The following is a 16,659-nucleotide window of genomic DNA, read 5'->3' on the forward strand; positions in this document are numbered from 1 at the left end:
ATACGGAGGATGCGGAAAGGTCAGGGAATGACCACCGCATATCATGGAGCAATATGGCCTTAGTTGCTAATGCTCCTAATAACAACAACAACAACTTATAATGATGTTTTTTGATCTTATAATACATCATACTTATAATATCTTATAATATATCATACTTATAATATATATACAATATAATATCTTATAATATATATATAATATGTTGTTTGTTTGGTTTTTTTTTTTTTTTTTAGGAGCATTAGCAACTAAGGCCATATTGCTCCTTATAATATCTTATAATATCATATCACATAATATCATATAATACAATATCAGAATTGAGAATAAATTTTTAAAGTTTTCTATTTTAAACTATTTAAGCTTTTTTTACTACTATTTCCTGCCTTTTTCCACCCAAAAACCTGATCAGTGAAGTAAAGACAACCACATATCTGCTGTTGTTATAATTGTTTGCATACCAACTACTCAGTTAAGGGCAAATATAAATGGACTAAAGTTCTGTGTTAATACTTTTCACAAACAACAATCTAAAAGTTGTCTGGTGTTCAGGAACAAGAAATTTTACACATTTCTGCATAAAATTTCTGCGCATACCAGCTTAATACTTCATATTGCAACTGCTAGACTGAGGAAACTAAATAATCTAACACTAATCACCAATAGTTCATGAATATTGTTTGTGAATAGCAGTGGACGAACCCATAACCTTATAACAAATTTCCTTTGCTTGGAGTATAGTAAAAACCTGTATGTGAGGTGAAATCTCCAAACGCTCAATCAACTGTAACACTCCGGGTGAATAAAAACTAAATCTGCCAATTCTCTAGTGATCTGCTAAAAGTATCCAGAAAATGGTTCATGAAAATGAAAAAGAGATGAGGGTTATTGTGCAGTCAGATATGAAGCTCTCTGAGCAGTGCAGACAGGCAGTCAGGACAGCATATGGGGTTTTGTCAATGATATACAGGAATTTTTCTAGCAGGGATAAAGAAGTGATTATCCCAGTGTATAAGGCACTGATCAGGTCACATCTGGAGCACTGCATACAGGTCTGGAGACCTCATTTTAGCAAGGATGTAGAGCTTCTGGAATGGGTACAGAGACGGGCAATGAGATTGGGAAAGGAACAAAGGGGTGCTCTTACCAAAAAAAGGCTTCAGTTCGGCAAACTGCAGCATCTGGAGACAAGGCACCTGTGGGGTGATCTAATTAAGGTGTTTAAGGCTTTGAATGGATTGAGCAAGCTCAATGCTAATGGGATTCTTCCTCTTGCTCAGACTACACATGAGGGGACATAAATTCAATTTGAGGAAGGATGGTTGGTGGATAGATATGCAGAAGTTTGCCTTTAGCCAGCCAGTGGTTGATTGCTAGAACAAACTTCCACCTGTTGTTCTGTAAATGAATAGCTTGAATAAATTCAAGGAAGAACTAGACAAACTACTGGAAACAGAAAGGGTTTTTTTTTTTTTTTTTTGCTGATGCTGTATAAGCTTGCTTTCTTGCATCATGTGCCACTACTAATACCAACTTTGCCAACATGGACATGAAGTGATTATTGCATTGTACAAGGGTATGGTTAGGATACATCTAGAACACTGAATACAGGTTTGGAAACTTCTTTTCAGGAGGAACATGGATCTGTTATAAAGTGGACATTTATAAAAGCAACAAGCAAAGCACCAAGGTTATTTGGCAACACAAAAGGATATTAGTACCAAGAAAGACTGAGTTTCTGTGAAGTGCACTTGATGGAAACTAATCATTTGCATGGTGACATAACTAAAGTATATAAGGCTGAAATGGTTAATTCTACTAAATGCTGATATCATCTTTACTTTCTCTGATAACACACAACAGGAAAAATTTCAACTGAAAAAGGCTGGGTGCAGAATAGAGAAATTTGCATTTAGCCAAAGAGTGACTTGGAATACACTTGCACCTACTGCTGTGGAAGTAGGTAGTTTTTTTTTTGGTAGTTGTTGGTGCATCGGCTTCTGTGGCCATAATGCACCTCGCAAGATTTTTGCAGTACTTTGAACCAAGCCCGAGGCAAGATTCGAACCTGCGACCTTTGGGTTGCCAGGCAGGCACTTTACCCACCCGGCTAGCCCGGTCGGCAAGTGGGTAGTTTGAATAAATTTGGTTATATTCCAGTTTTTGGGTACACCTCTGGAGGAAGTGGCTTCTTTTGCTTGAATTTGTCCTGAATTACTGGTGTAAACTAATCTAACCTTTTTTCACTAGCCAAAAATGAAAGTCTATTAAAAAATCCACACTTCTGCTTGAATCCGTGACGAATTTGGCCATGTCCACAACGCAGTGACAAGGTGTACCTATAATCAGGAGTTCAGCCATAAATTTAAAGGCATGGTCAAATTATTGACAGGAATGGACAAATAAAGTGGGCTTTTTTTTGACTGATGCTATATAAGATTTGCTTTTTTTGCATAATGTTACCAATACTAACACTTCTGATAAATATTCACATTCATATATATCACAGTTGGGGTGAGTGTGCAAGCATATCCACATGCACATGTGAAGTACTACAAGGAAGAGAACAAAAAAGAAAAATTTAATGAAAATTGGTGAACAACTTTGTACTACTTTTCTGTCCAAGCTTTAAAAAAGTCCAGATTGACAGGCACTCTTTTAGATTCCATGTGGGAGATATCTTTGTGTGTATAAACGTGCAATTTCTAGAGTTAATTAAAAATATCTAATTCATTCATTAAAATGTTTGTTCAGTAGCATGTCAGGAAAATTCTAAGCACATGAGCAGTTTCAACTCTAATATCATGACCATGCCACTTTTTTAATTAAAACAAAACCTTACCGGATCAACTCGGTCCCAGTTATTATATTTTCCTATAAAATCCATAGTCATAACGTGACCTCGCACAGAAGTCATCTTGAACTTTACATTGTCAGAAAGGAATACGCCAACATACTCATGAACTGCACATACACCTTTGCGAGTCTTCATATTACCATTAGACAATATCTGTGCAAGTGACTGCGCCAAAGATGGCTTTTCTGCTACCATTAAAGCTGTCTTCATACTGTTCAAAGTGGCTGTGAACGAAAATACTTATGTTACAGAAACGGGCAACCTCACAACTGATGTAACCATAGAATTCCGTTGACACTCTGCGGCCAATCCATCACTAAATACAATGAAATAACACACACAGTAAAAATGTTAGACTAAGATACGATCACCGGTCTCTCATAGTTGCAGCGCTTTCCTTTCATTCCACTTTGTTAATATATATATATTTTAAAGTTGTAATTTCTTCAATAGAGAAATAGCATCAAACCAAAAGTGAATACACACGTATATAAATATTAAAACTTAAAAGAAAGGCATGAACAGGCAAATCAAGTAAACTCATACAATTCACGAACAGAGGATGCATCACGGATTGTACGATGACATCACACAGGAAGAAACATAGCGGGCTCTAATTTTCTATTGGAAGAAGAGGTTCAAAAATGAATAAATAAATAAATAAAAATAAAATTTGATCAGTTAGAGTACTTTGAGGTCGGATGACAGAGAGATGATATGTACAAAGTCAATCGTGGTGGTTATATTACTGAACAAATTGTGTCTCTACATAGTTTTTCATAACATTTCATCATTTTATTTGTGAACAGAAAATTGCTGTTTTAAACCGACTGCTGATTGTTATTGTCAAGTATGTCCATTAAAATAGGAGAATTGAAACACAATAGTATTAGTAGTGGCAAATTAAGCAAGAACGCAATCTTATACAGCAGCAGACAAAAAAAAAGGAAGAATTACCTCATTACCTGTCCATCCATCTAAATGTTTTTGAATTGAATTTATTCAAGGAAGAACTAGAAAATCTTCCACAACAACAACAGATGGAAGTTTTCTAAAATCAACTACCCACTGAGTAAAGTCAGAATTCTGTGAATCTATCCTACAGCCATCCTTTTTCAACTTGAATTTATTCCACTCATGAGTATAGCCTAGGCAAGAGGAATAATATCAGCAGCATTGATCTTGCTCAAGCCATTCAAAGCTTTAAACACTTCTATCGGATCACCTCAGAGGTACCTAGTTCCAGAAGCTGCAATTTGGAAATGAAGCCTTTTTTGGTGAAAGCATGCTTTTGTTTCCCTCAGAGTTTCATTGTCCTTCTCTGCACCCGTTACAACAGATCCACATCTTTCCTAAAACTGGGCTTCCAGACCTGTATGCAGTACTCAAGATACGGCCTAACCATTGCCATATAGAATGGAACAATCACCTCCTTATCCCTGCTCACAAAATTCCTGTATATCAATGAAAAACCCCATGAGCTGTCCTGGCAGAGTGTCGTCTACACTGATCAGAAAATTTCAGTTATGATTACCTTTGTCGTTTTCCATCCTGAGGTAGTACCACCCAGTTGGCACATTAATCTATGATACTTATACCCATATGCACAACTTTGCATTTTCCAATGTCACAATTCTGGTCTTTATTCCGCCTACCTGAATAATTTATAGACCTTGTTGCAATAGCACACTTTGATTACTGTAATTAAACCCCTTACCATCTGCAAATTTAGACAGCGAGTTTGATATACCTTCATTAATATCATTGATAAATATAGAAAAGAGCAATGGGTCCATCAATGAACCTGGGAGACTGCACTAATAACATTATCTCATGAAGACTAGTGCGTATTGATACCCACTATCTCTCTCTCTTCTCCCATGCAACCATTCCTTTATCCATAGCAGTGATTTTCCCCGAATGTCCCATTGCTCTAATTTGTACAGCACTATTGATCTCGATGTTTGCTCAGATCGTGCCACCGAAATTATTCTTATAGAGATGAAATTCTTTTCCTTAATAGGCCATAAATTCTTTTCAATTATCTAAGCCGTACGAGGGGCGTTCAATAAATTATGTTCTTACCTATGAAGGAAATATGATAGAGGCAAAAGTCTTATATTTTTCAATGTATCTCCTCTGAACTTCAAAACACTTGTACCATTTTTTTGGCCATGAGGAAACATCAAACATATAAAAAAATTCTTTGTCCTGTGTCCATCAAAGAATAAGAAACAGCAGACCAGTTCATTACCATAGCAAAGCCAAGTCCACGTGTTTGTCTTGATGTGTCGAAACAGGAATTAGTCACTGGGGACCAGATCCGACCTGTAAGGTGGATGGGTAAGTTCTGTAAAGTCACGGTCTCTTAAAGCAGCAGCAACAATAACATCTGACCTGCGCACTGGTGCATTTTTGTGAAGCAGCAGCAGCATACCTCTGGAAAGTTTCGCACGGCGTTTTTCCTTTGTGACATCCCTTAGGCTGTGCAGTAGGGATGCATATGACTCCCTAATGACTGTCTACTGGTGTTCAAAGTAGTGAATGCACAAAATTCCCTCAGCATCCCAAAAAATGGTGGCCATAATCTTGCCAGCTGAAGGTTGTGTCTGAAATTTTTTGGTTGGGGGGAAAAACCCTTGTGCTTCCATTACATCGATTCTTCCTTGGTATCAGGATCCCAGTGATAAACCCATATTTCATTAACCGTGACAATTCTGGAGAAGAAAGTTTCAGGATCTTTTCAACAAAACACTAAATTCTCCTCACAACACTGTACTCTGAACGAACTGCTTCTGTACAAGAGTCAGAAATCTGGGGACCACCTTGCACTAACTTTAGTCATCCCCAAATGTTCATGGAGGATGGTTATAACTGAATCTTTAGATATGTCATATTCCCTAGAGATCTGGGACACCTTTAAACGTCTATCATTCAGCACAAGGGTTTCCAGAGCTTGGCACATTTCTGGAGTGGTTTCCATTACAGGCATTCCTAGACGTGGATCATCTTCGAGAACTCTCTACCCCACTTGAATTGTTTTGACCAAAATTTCACTTAATTTGCAGTGTTGCTATACGCAGCCACCATCCTTTCATGAATGGCCACTGGCCCATTTCCTTCCTTCATTGGTAAAGAACTTGAAGGCTGAACGAAACTCCAATTTCAGAAAATCCATAATTTGATACAGGTATCTTCCTTCTTTCTGTTACAGCAGCACAACCTAAAAATATATTTGGATCAAAATTAGTATGATAAATCATAAATCATTGAAATATATCGGTGGGAAGTTCGGCGTTCAATAAATTATCTACCTTAGGTAGATAATTTATTGAACGCCCCTCGTAGTTTCCTCGTAGAAATGCGCTAATTCTGTTCGAGATATGAATATAGTATATCACAAGTGACATATCCAAATCACCAGCTTTACTTTCTGCATACATTAAAGCTTGAAACAGTCATAAACAGGTTAACAATAAATCCAAACTTGATTTTTAAAAAGGGTAACTTTAGAAAACTGGCCTTTTTCTGGATAAACCTAGTGGTTGCCACTTCTGTCCATCCATAGTTCTACTTTGATGTTACATCCATAGTTTCACCTTGTGTTACATCCATAATTCCATCTTTGTTACATACTGCAACCTCAACTAAAGATTATCTAAATATTGCACTTATCTAACCTCTTAATTCTTGTACCGATGATCATAGTAAATCTCTTCCTGCCATATCAAACATGTTCCATTCAATGCTTCCTGTAATCGGCAAACAGAATGATATTAGAATCCTGAACAACCTTGATACCAATAAGTCTCTAGGTCCTGCTGAACATCTCTCCTGTTTTGTATCGCCATTTTACGAACTCTTATTGCACTGATGCCACTTGCTATATGGTAATTTGCACATGTCCAGGCAATTTCTGAAAACAGAGCAAATTCCTCCCTTCCTTCTCAAAAATGGAAAATTGGGGTACATCTGGAATGGTGTGCCCAAACCTCTCACTAGCTCTTAACTCTCCTGTCGATGTCAATCAATGGTAATACCGTGACCTGTATTATCTATTTCTCATTTCTGGACAAATTCAATGGAGAGTTTGGTGAAACTCAAGCAGGTACTGTTTACGTTTGTAAGCCTAAGACCATGTTTGGTATAAAGAACTTAAAAATCTCCATATATTACCGTTTGCCATCTGCTTTTAAAATTGACTGCCTAACTAATTTTTCTCTTTCTCACTGTTCAATGTCTAAGTGATAGTAAATAACTCTCCATCTTACAAATTCTTAAGGTTCTATTCTTTCTTACACTCTTTTTCTCTTTAAATTAATTACCCACTTTCACTGTCTGCAAATCCTGTCGATAGTGTAGCTAATGATAGCACAGTTTGAGAAACCTTCCTCTACACAGTTTCAGCTTCTTGAAAATTAAAACCAGTTCCTCAAATACCGATTTACGGGTAATTCTCAAAGAGCACGAAGAAAATAGTTCATTTTAATCCTTATTCTGGAAGTGGTCACGCCAATTATTTATTTTCGTGTAGTTAATGGTCTACTGTGGTGTTATAACATCAGGGTTTGTATTGTTTATTCATAGAAAGATCCTTACACTTGAATCAGATATCTTTCACACGTGAAGTAACGCTAATGAAATTAAAGAAAATTTAAATTACTACTCTAAATTAAATATCATACGGTAACATCAATTATGAAAATTAAAGAGTGTTTCATTGAATTTCGACAAATACACAAGCATTCCTCTGAACATTTGACAAAAACAGTTGTTGAAGAGTTTCGTTAAGTTAGATATCTAGAATTACGTTGGGCAGATCTATGGTAATGCAGACAACATGGAAGGAAAAAAAATATTGGTCTAAGCACGAATACAAGAATTGCTGCTCACTCATAAAACAATGAAGTAATTCACATGTGCTAATTACTTTTTTTTCCCACTTTCATTAACCCCTTGACTGGAAATATTAATGGCTAAACTTAGTTAAAAAAAAAACACTTAAGGCAAAATGTTTTAGCATTAGCATAGGCGTATGATGTAAGAAAGCATACTTATACAGCATCAGCCAAAAAAAAAGCGAAATCCTCCCATTTCACCCAACCATTCGCTCCAATAAAGAAAAAAAATTATATTAGGGTTACCCGTAAATGATTACCTTCTACCAATATATTTATTTTGTCTGCAAATTGCGTGTGATCTCTGGTCGATTTGACTGTTTTTCTGGACGAAAAAACTCAAGTTTCTCGGGGGAAAAGCCTTGCTACCTACGCCTGAGCCCGACTAACTCAGGCACGGATCGAAAAAAAAGTTCTGGCGTCATCAACGGGATTCGAACCCACGCATTTTCCAGCCGGTGTGGAGTGGACAATGACGATACCAGTGTGCTACCGCACAGACCCATTTACTCCAATAGTTTGCCTACTGCTTCTTTGAATTTATTTAAGCTATAAACTTCCACAACGACAGGTGGAAGTTTGTTCCAGCAATCAACCACTCGCTGACTAAATGCAAATTCCCGCACATCTATTCTGCAACTGTCTTTCCTCAATTTAAACTTATGCCACAAAAGTGCGTAATCTGCGCAAGAGGAAGAATTCCATCAGCATCGAGCTTGTTCAAACCATTCAAGGCCTTATACACCTCAATGAGATCACCTCGCAGGTGTCTAATCTCCAGACGTTGCAATTTGCAGAATTTAAGCCTTTCTTGGTAAGAGCAACCCTTTGTTACTCCCACCAATCTTGTTGCCCTTCTCTCTATTCCAGCAGTTCTATCTCCTTCCTCAAATGAGGCCTCCATGCCTGTGCCTGTATGCAATATTGATGGTGTGGCATGACCATCGCCTTAAAGAAAGGGATAATCATCTCCTTATCCCTGCTAGCATCACTGCTCAGAAAACTTCATATCTGATTGCACAACAACCCAGGTCTTTTTCATTCTCCACTACCTTGAGTGTAGTTATTCAGAGTAACGTGCCAGAGAATGCCAGTTGCCACCTGTCAACCCTTCTCTCCCAAACAGTCCAGAAAATTCTCAGTCTGTCCCAGAAAAAGTTAATTTAGCACATGCTAACATAACCAAAGCATTAAGACACGGATGCAGAAATTCCTCACTAAAAGCGGAACTGAAGCAGCACTCTTAAAATTAAAGTAAACAGAAAACAGTTTTATTATAAGCTTGAGGCTTAGGCTGCACCAGCTAAAAAAAAAGTTCCGAGTTACCCTGAGAGAGAGAGAGAGAGAGAGAGAGAGAGAGAGAGAGAGAGAGAGAGAGAGAGAGAGAGAGAGAGAGAGAGAGAGAGAGAGGTAGAAGGGAATCACCAAGAAGAAGAATGATGATATCCAGCTCAGGACCCTGGGTGTGCCAAGCCCACACTCACCATATGTGAGCCCTTGGGTTGAGATGACAGTTAGTATAGAATTTTGTTACTTAATACTCTAAACAATTCATAAGTTAAGTAAAATAGTTCAGTCGTGATCAGAAAACTTGTGTAATTTTCTGTCATTGTTAGACAACGTCTCTTCTTCTATGTACTATTTAAGGGATAATTTTAGCACCTACGAAAAAGAAGCTATCCTATTGCTCCCTAATGTTGAATATAAAGTTACTAAAAGTCGTTGTTTGGACAAAAACAGATCTAGGAGATTTTATAATTAATTTAACTCCAAGACACTCATGTATTTCTATTTAGTGTGTAGCTATATATGACTTATTATTAAGTAAAATTAAAAAGGAAAAGAGGCACATACTGTTCTTAGGAAAACATTTTTGCATTACTACACAAAAAAGACTTTAACAAAAAATACGGAATGAAAATGCTAAAATATTATATAACAGAGATAGAACGGAATTAGAAGAGCATTTCAAGGATGAGTTCATTCACTTTACAAGTAGTGTCACTTCAAGATCAAAAGAATTGACTGAAACTCCTTCTCTTCGACTGAAGTATTTGAGGAAAAACGGGATTGTAATACATTTACCAATGCAGATACGGTGTTACAAATTTACAAGTAAAAATTGACACTACAGCGTAAAAACTGATCTAGTGCAGTGGCATATCCAGGTATTGTCGTAAGGGGGATAGCAACCAGGCTTTTAAGTTGTTGTTGTTTTTTTAGAACGCCTCCTGAATTGTTTCTTTAATTTCAAAATTTTGGTTGGGGGGGGGGGGCTATGTCCCTCTGCCGACAACTGAATACGCCCCTGATCTAGTGAATGGCCCTTTTATGTCCTGAAACAAGTTAAATAAATATATATATATGTATATAAATCTGACGTTATTTTTCTTTACAGCTGAATTTGATTTGAGAGCTATCACAGAATGTGAAGACTTTACTATCGAATTTTCAAACGAAAGATTATTTTATTTAAGAAATTTTTTACTTTATTATTTCATTTTAAAACTCTCTTGTGTATTTAAGTTTAAAATTATGTTTCTATTAAGTATTTATAACTATTAATATTAAATGTCCAAGTTTTCAGACAAGTTGACAGGGTTGGTAATGATAGTAATGACAGTATGTTACTGCAACAGGATCTATAAAAGTTGGGCAGATTGGCTGAGAGTTGGCAACTGAAGTATAACATTGACAAATGCAAAGTACTGCATAATTGGAAGCAGTAACCCTAGAGTGACGAAACAACTGTGTGGTACAACACTCAGGATTGGGAAGAATGAAAAAGATCTGGGATAATTGTGCAGTCAGATATGAAGTTTTATGAGTAGTGCAGACAGGCTGCCAGAGCAGCTCATGGAGTTTTCTCAATTCTTCATGCATTAAGAATCTGCAGAAAAAAGGAACCACTAGGTGGCAGTGATCACAATGTACTGACGTGGGATTTACTCAAAGAGGTAACTACCATCAGGGGTAAAGGGAAGTGTTTTTGTTTTCGTTAAGGCGACTACGATGGCCTGAGACAGTATTTAAATTCTATACAGTGGGACAAACTGATGATGTTACCAACAGCAAATTCAAAATGGGAAGCATTCAAAGAACTTATCTTGGAAGCTATTAGGCTTTACATACCAACTAAGAAATATTGTTCAAGGTTTAGGCCTAAATGGATGTCAGATGAACTAATAAGACATATGGCAGAGAGGAAAAATGCATGGGATACATATAAATTACTGGGTGACATGGAAGATATAATAGATATAAGCTGGTCTATTATGATAGATATAAGCTGGTCTGTAACCAAGTCACAAAGGAGATTAGGCAAAGGCAGATTATGAGAAATCCTTGGCAAAGGATGCAAAGAAAAACAGAAAAGAGTTCTTTACCTATGTAAACTCTAGAAGGAACGGGACGAATCAGATTGGTCCACTGGATATTGATGGTTCAACAGTTGAGGATCCTGCCCAGGTGGCTAACAAACTAAATGAATATTTTTGCATCTATATTCGCACATGAGGAGTTATTCAGGAAGGGGAATGCCAGAGGTGAAGTAAACTCTGGCAGTGAGCTAGATGATTTTGTAATAACTGAGAGGAAAGTGGAGGAGAAATTGTTGAAGAGTAACATAAAAAAAGCACCAGGGGTGGATGGGATCTATCCAGTTATATTAAAGGAAGCAGCAAAAGAAGTAAGCACACCCTTAGCCATAATTATGAGAGCTTTTTTGGACTCAGGGGAGGTACCCACAGACTGGAGATGTGTAAATGTGACCCCAATTCACAAAGGAGGATCAAAGGCTGACACAAGTAATTATAGACCTGTGAGTTTAACTTCTGTTAAAGGAAAATTAATGGAGGCACTGGTTAAAGAATCACCGCAGGATCATCTAGACAAGACTTCAGTTATAGCTCGGACACAACATGGTTTTGTTAAGGGAAAGTCTTGCCTGACCAATTTGATTGGATACTATAATGCAGTCACAAGAGAACTGGATGCAGGGAATAACTTTGATAATATATATTTGGATCTTAGAAAGGCTTTTGATACTGTTGCACATGGAAGACTGCTGCACAAATTGGAGCAGTTTGGCAATGGAGACAAATTGCTGCTATGGACAAAGGGATGGTTGAGGGGAGAAGACAGAGAGTGGTAATCAATGGACACTGCTCATCATAGACTAATGTTATTAGTGGAGTCCCTCGGGGTTCAGTGTTGGGTCCATTGTTGTTTTCTGTATTTATAAATGATATTGATGATGGTATATCAAGCTTAATGTCCAAGTTTGCAGACGATACAAAGGCTGGCAGGGTTGTTAAGGACACTATTGACGCTATGCTGCTGCAACAGGATCTGGAAAGGTTGAGCAGATGGGCTGAGAGGTGGCAAATAAAGTTTAACATTGACAAATGCAAAGTGCTGCATATGAGAAACAGTAACCCCAGAGCAACATATCAACTCTGTGGTACTACATTGACAGTGGTAGAGAATGAAAAGGACCTGGGGGTAATTGTGCAGGCAGATATGAAGCTCTCTGAGCAATGCAGAGGGCTGCAAGAGTAGCTCATGGTGTCTTGTCAATGATATACAGGAATTTTTCTAGCAGGGATAAGGAGGTGATTATTCCCTTGTATAAGGCAACGGTCAGGCCACACCTTGAGTTCTGTGTACAGGTCTGGAGGCCTCATTTCAAGAAGGACGTAGAGCTGCTGGAACGAGTACAGAGAAGGGCAACAAGATTAGTGAATGGAACAAAGGGTTGCTCTTACGAAGAAAGGCTTAAGTTTTGCAATTACAGTGTCTGGAGACTAGGCACCGGCGAGGTGATCTGACAGAGGTGTATAAAGCCTTGAATGGCTTGAGCATGCCCAATGCCGATGGGATTCTTCCTCTTGCGCAGAATAATCACCTGAGAGGGCATAAATTCAAATTGAGGAAAGACAGATGTAGGATAGATGTGCAGAAATTTGCCTTTAGCCAGTGGGTAGTTGGTTGGTGGAACAGATTTCCATCCCTTGTTTTGGAAGTTGATAGCCTAAATAAATTTAAAGCTCAGCTGGACAGGTATTTCGAACGAACGGAGGGGTGAAATGGGAGTGGTTTTTTTTTTTTTTTTTTTCTTTGGCTGATGCTGCATAAGCTTGTTTTCTTGCATCATATGCCTCTACTCATGCCAATGCTAATGCTAATATACAGCAATTTTGCTAGCAAGGAGGTGATAAGGATGTGGTTATAGCTTTGTTCAAGGCAATGGTCATACCACAACCTCAGTACTTGAGGAAGAAGTGATTATCCCATTGTATAGGGCGATAGTTATGATTCTTCGTGAGTGCTGCATACAGGTCTGAAGGCTTCATTTTGGGAATGATGTAGAGCTGCTGGAACGATTATAGAGCAGGGTAATGAAATGGGTGAGGGGGACAAAGGATTGCTCTTATCAAGAAAAGCTTAAGTTCTGCAAATTATTATTATTATTATTATTATATTATTTCATCCTGATTGGGGGTTCCACCTCGTAACGGGTATTGCTACCAAGTACATAGGGTGGTTGTTGTTATGTCTGGTGTTACTGTTGGTCGAGGAATTCTCTCACTGTTCTACAGGTGTTCAGGATTGCGACTTTCTGAAGTTCCTTGTAGGTGTTTTCTGGGAGACCTATTGCTGCTATTCTGTTATGTAGGGTCTTTGGCAGCATACCTGTGGTTGACACGATGATCGGGATGGTCGTTACTTGTTGCATATGCCACATCTCTTTTATCTCCTGTCTTATGTTCGTGTACGGGCTGCAAGAGTAGCTCATGGTGTCTTGTCAATGATATACAGGAATTTTTCTAGCAGGGAGCTTGATGTCATCCATGTACCTCAGGTGGGTGAGGATGTACAGGTTCTTCCTTCCTTCTTTGAGGTTATACCCGTACTTGCTACTGTTGAGCATGGTGGGTAGCTGGTTAAGGGCTAGACAGAACCACAATGGGTTCAGGGCGTATCTCCCTGAAAGAATTCTCTCCTGACGGGGATTGGCCTGGTTGTGATGTTTTCGACCCTAATGATGGTACTCCATTTCGCCATCGTTTCTCCTAGGAAGTTTATCACTATCAGATTGACTTTATAGATGTTCAGCGCCTCTATTAGCCAGCTATGAGGCACGGAGTCTAAGGCCTTGCGGTAATCGATGTAGGCTGTGTACATGTTACGGCGCTTCTTCTAAGCTTGCTCCATAACCACGGCATCTATGGTTAATTGCTCCTTGCATCCTTCGCTCAGCCGCTTGCATCATTTCTGCTGTTCGGCCATTATGTTCTAGCTCTCCAAGTGATCTGATATCTTCCGGGTTATGCAGCTGGTCAGGATCTTGTACATTGTTGGGAGGCAGGTGATTGGCCTACATTTTGTCGGGTTTCTTGTATCTTCGTCTCTAGGCTTCAGATATGTAATTCATTGAGTGAGAAACTTCGGGATTGTCTCTGGGTGCCTTATCATTCGGGTGAACTGCTCTACCAGGTGTTTTTGGTGCAAGGGAGCTTCTTGTACCAGTAGTTGTGGACGTTATCTATTCCTGGAGTTCGCCAGTTGTGAGAGTTATTGATCGTCTGTTTTACTTCTTCTTCCCGAATCTCCCACCCTCTCATTTCTTGTACGTCCTTGGTTTCATTGCGTTCTAGTTCTATCCAGGTTGCTCGGCTGTTATGTCTTACTTCCCTGCACCGTATGTTTCCTCAGAACTCCTCAATCGTCTTCTTCTCGGGTGCTCCGTGCCCTTCTTTCCGGTCTTCTCGGAGTTTCCTGTAGAAGCCTCTTTGGTCCTCATAGAAAATTCGGTTGTTTATTTTCTCTGAGAGCTCTCTTTGTATCAGCATATTCTCTTGCTGAGTGCAAGGAGGTTCTGCTTCAATGTGTCCAAGTATTCTCCTATTCTCTAATTTTTTTGTCTCATGTTTGCTGTGGACGCTGTCTCTCTTGAGGATGCTTTTCACTTTTCCAATTAAGTTCTTACTCCTATTGCCCCATTGGTACTGGGTCAGTTGGCCTATCTTGATTCTTAATTCTTCTGCTGAAGTCTCCTTTCCCAAGCTGGTAGTTCCTTCTGTTTTCGGTTTTTCTGCTGCTGGTCTCTCGCTTCTTTTCCATTAATCCTCGTGGCTGCTACCGCAGCATAATACACGGCTGTGCGGATGGCCTCCAGTGTTGCACCATTGCTGTCGAGGTAATGCGGTATTATGTGCCAATTCAGGTGATCTGTGACTCTCCACAAGGTTCTATTCGCCTCTGCTTCGGTTTCGTGTGAGTCTTTGTGGGGTCCATTCCTTCCATTTCTGTTAGGGCCTTCTTCCACTCGTCCTCTATTCTGGATATCATGACCTCTGGTTCAATGGTGGTATGTTCTTCCTCTGTTTTCATATTCTTTATCCTTTGTAGTTGATCGCGCCCGTCCTGCTTGATTTTTTCCAAGATTGCAGGAGCTATCGGGTTCTCCTTGATGATGGCCCTTCTCTGGTGCGCTATTCGCTGTTAGGTGACCTGAATATAGGGGAATTGTTCCAGCCACTTGGTATATGTAGTCTCGCCCTGTAAGTTGTCATATCGGTCTCCAGCTTGGTTATTTCGTAGTATGCTTGCATGATGTACATATTCATTTCGATGCTCCATTTCATGCGTTGACGTTTTCTCCCTTCCTGGGTCGTCACTAGTGCAGTTGCGCAGGAAGCACTTCCATTTGGTGGGGCTGGATGGTCTTGCCCTTCTCTTGTGGTAGCCCTACAGGGGACAGCACCACTCGCTCCATGGTCTTCCTCGGGAAACCGTCTCTGATTTTTCGAAGCGACCCCTCTGCCTAAGGACTGGATGCAAGTGACTTTATCCTGCGCCACATTCGATGCAGTATGATTAATATTTCTCTGCGACATCATCCATCTATGGAGGGGAACCTGTTTAGTTTCAGCTTATGTCCAGTTGTAGTTCTAGGGAGTGACGCCACATGGCGCCACAATCTGCTTTAGCCGCCACTCTGACCTTGGGGTAGATAGGTCCCCTTGGAACAACTTGCATGATGTTTATTTATTTTTATTACTGTTAATTTATTTATTATTATTATTATTCTAATTTTATACTATTATTATACCGATCTCCGAGAGTGATGGAGCTGCGTTTGCTTCCGCCAAGGCTGCACTCGAACCCGGGTCCATCAGGCTGGTAGTCCAGTGTCGTGACCACTGGGCCATCGCGTCTCTCATTATTATTATTATTATCCATATGTTGCAAGGAAGCTTGAGGCTTATGCTGCATCAGCAAAAAAAAAATTTGAGTACCCTGAGCAAGAGAGAGAGAGAGAGAAAAGCAGAAGGGAATCACCATGAAAGAGAAGAATGATGATATTCAGCTCAGGACCCTGGGTGTGCCAAGTACATACTCACCAGATAGATGTGAGCCCCTGAAGTCAATTTCATCGTCTGGAGACGAGACACTTCCGAGGTGATCTAATTGAGGTGTATAAGGCTTTGAATGGTTTGAGCAAGCTCAATGCTGATGGGATTCTTCCTCCTGCTCAGATTACGCACCTGGAGTGGCATAAATTCAAGTTGAGGAAAGACAATTGTAGAGTAGATTGTGCGGAAATTTTGCCTTTAGCCACCGGGTGGTTGCTTGCTGGAACAAACTTCCATCTGTTGTTGTGGAAGTTGATTGCTTAAATAAATTCAAGGAAAAATTGAAGAAAGTTTTGGAGGGAATGGATGGGTGAAATGGGAAGGTTTTTATTATTTTTTTTTTTTTGGCTGATAAATATAAGCTTGTACTTATCAGCCAAATAAGCTTGCTTTCTTGCATCATATGCCTCTACTAATGCTAAACAACTTATGAAACAGGGAAAAAGTTGCCCGCATTAAAAAAGAGGTTAAAAATAAATAAAAT

General features: G+C 39.2%; 1 protein-coding gene across 1 annotated transcript in view; it reads right to left on the reverse strand.

Annotated features, from left to right (window-relative positions):
- Top3beta (DNA topoisomerase 3-beta) overlaps positions 1–3,368 on the reverse strand; it is a 171,190-nt gene extending 167,822 nt beyond the window's left edge. The window contains exon 1 of the mRNA XM_090386473.1: positions 2,843–3,368. Within this exon, the coding sequence (XP_090242599.1) occupies positions 2,843–3,067 (225 nt within the window). The 5' untranslated portion in view covers positions 3,068–3,368. The remainder of the gene's footprint in view (positions 1–2,842) is intronic.
- Positions 3,369–16,659: the final 13,291 nt, after the last annotated feature.

Source organism: Mastigoproctus giganteus, chromosome 12, assembly GCF_048544385.1.
Source record: "Mastigoproctus giganteus isolate SK-2022 chromosome 12, ASM4854438v1, whole genome shotgun sequence".
NCBI classification, from domain to species: domain Eukaryota; kingdom Metazoa; phylum Arthropoda; class Arachnida; order Uropygi; family Thelyphonidae; genus Mastigoproctus; species Mastigoproctus giganteus.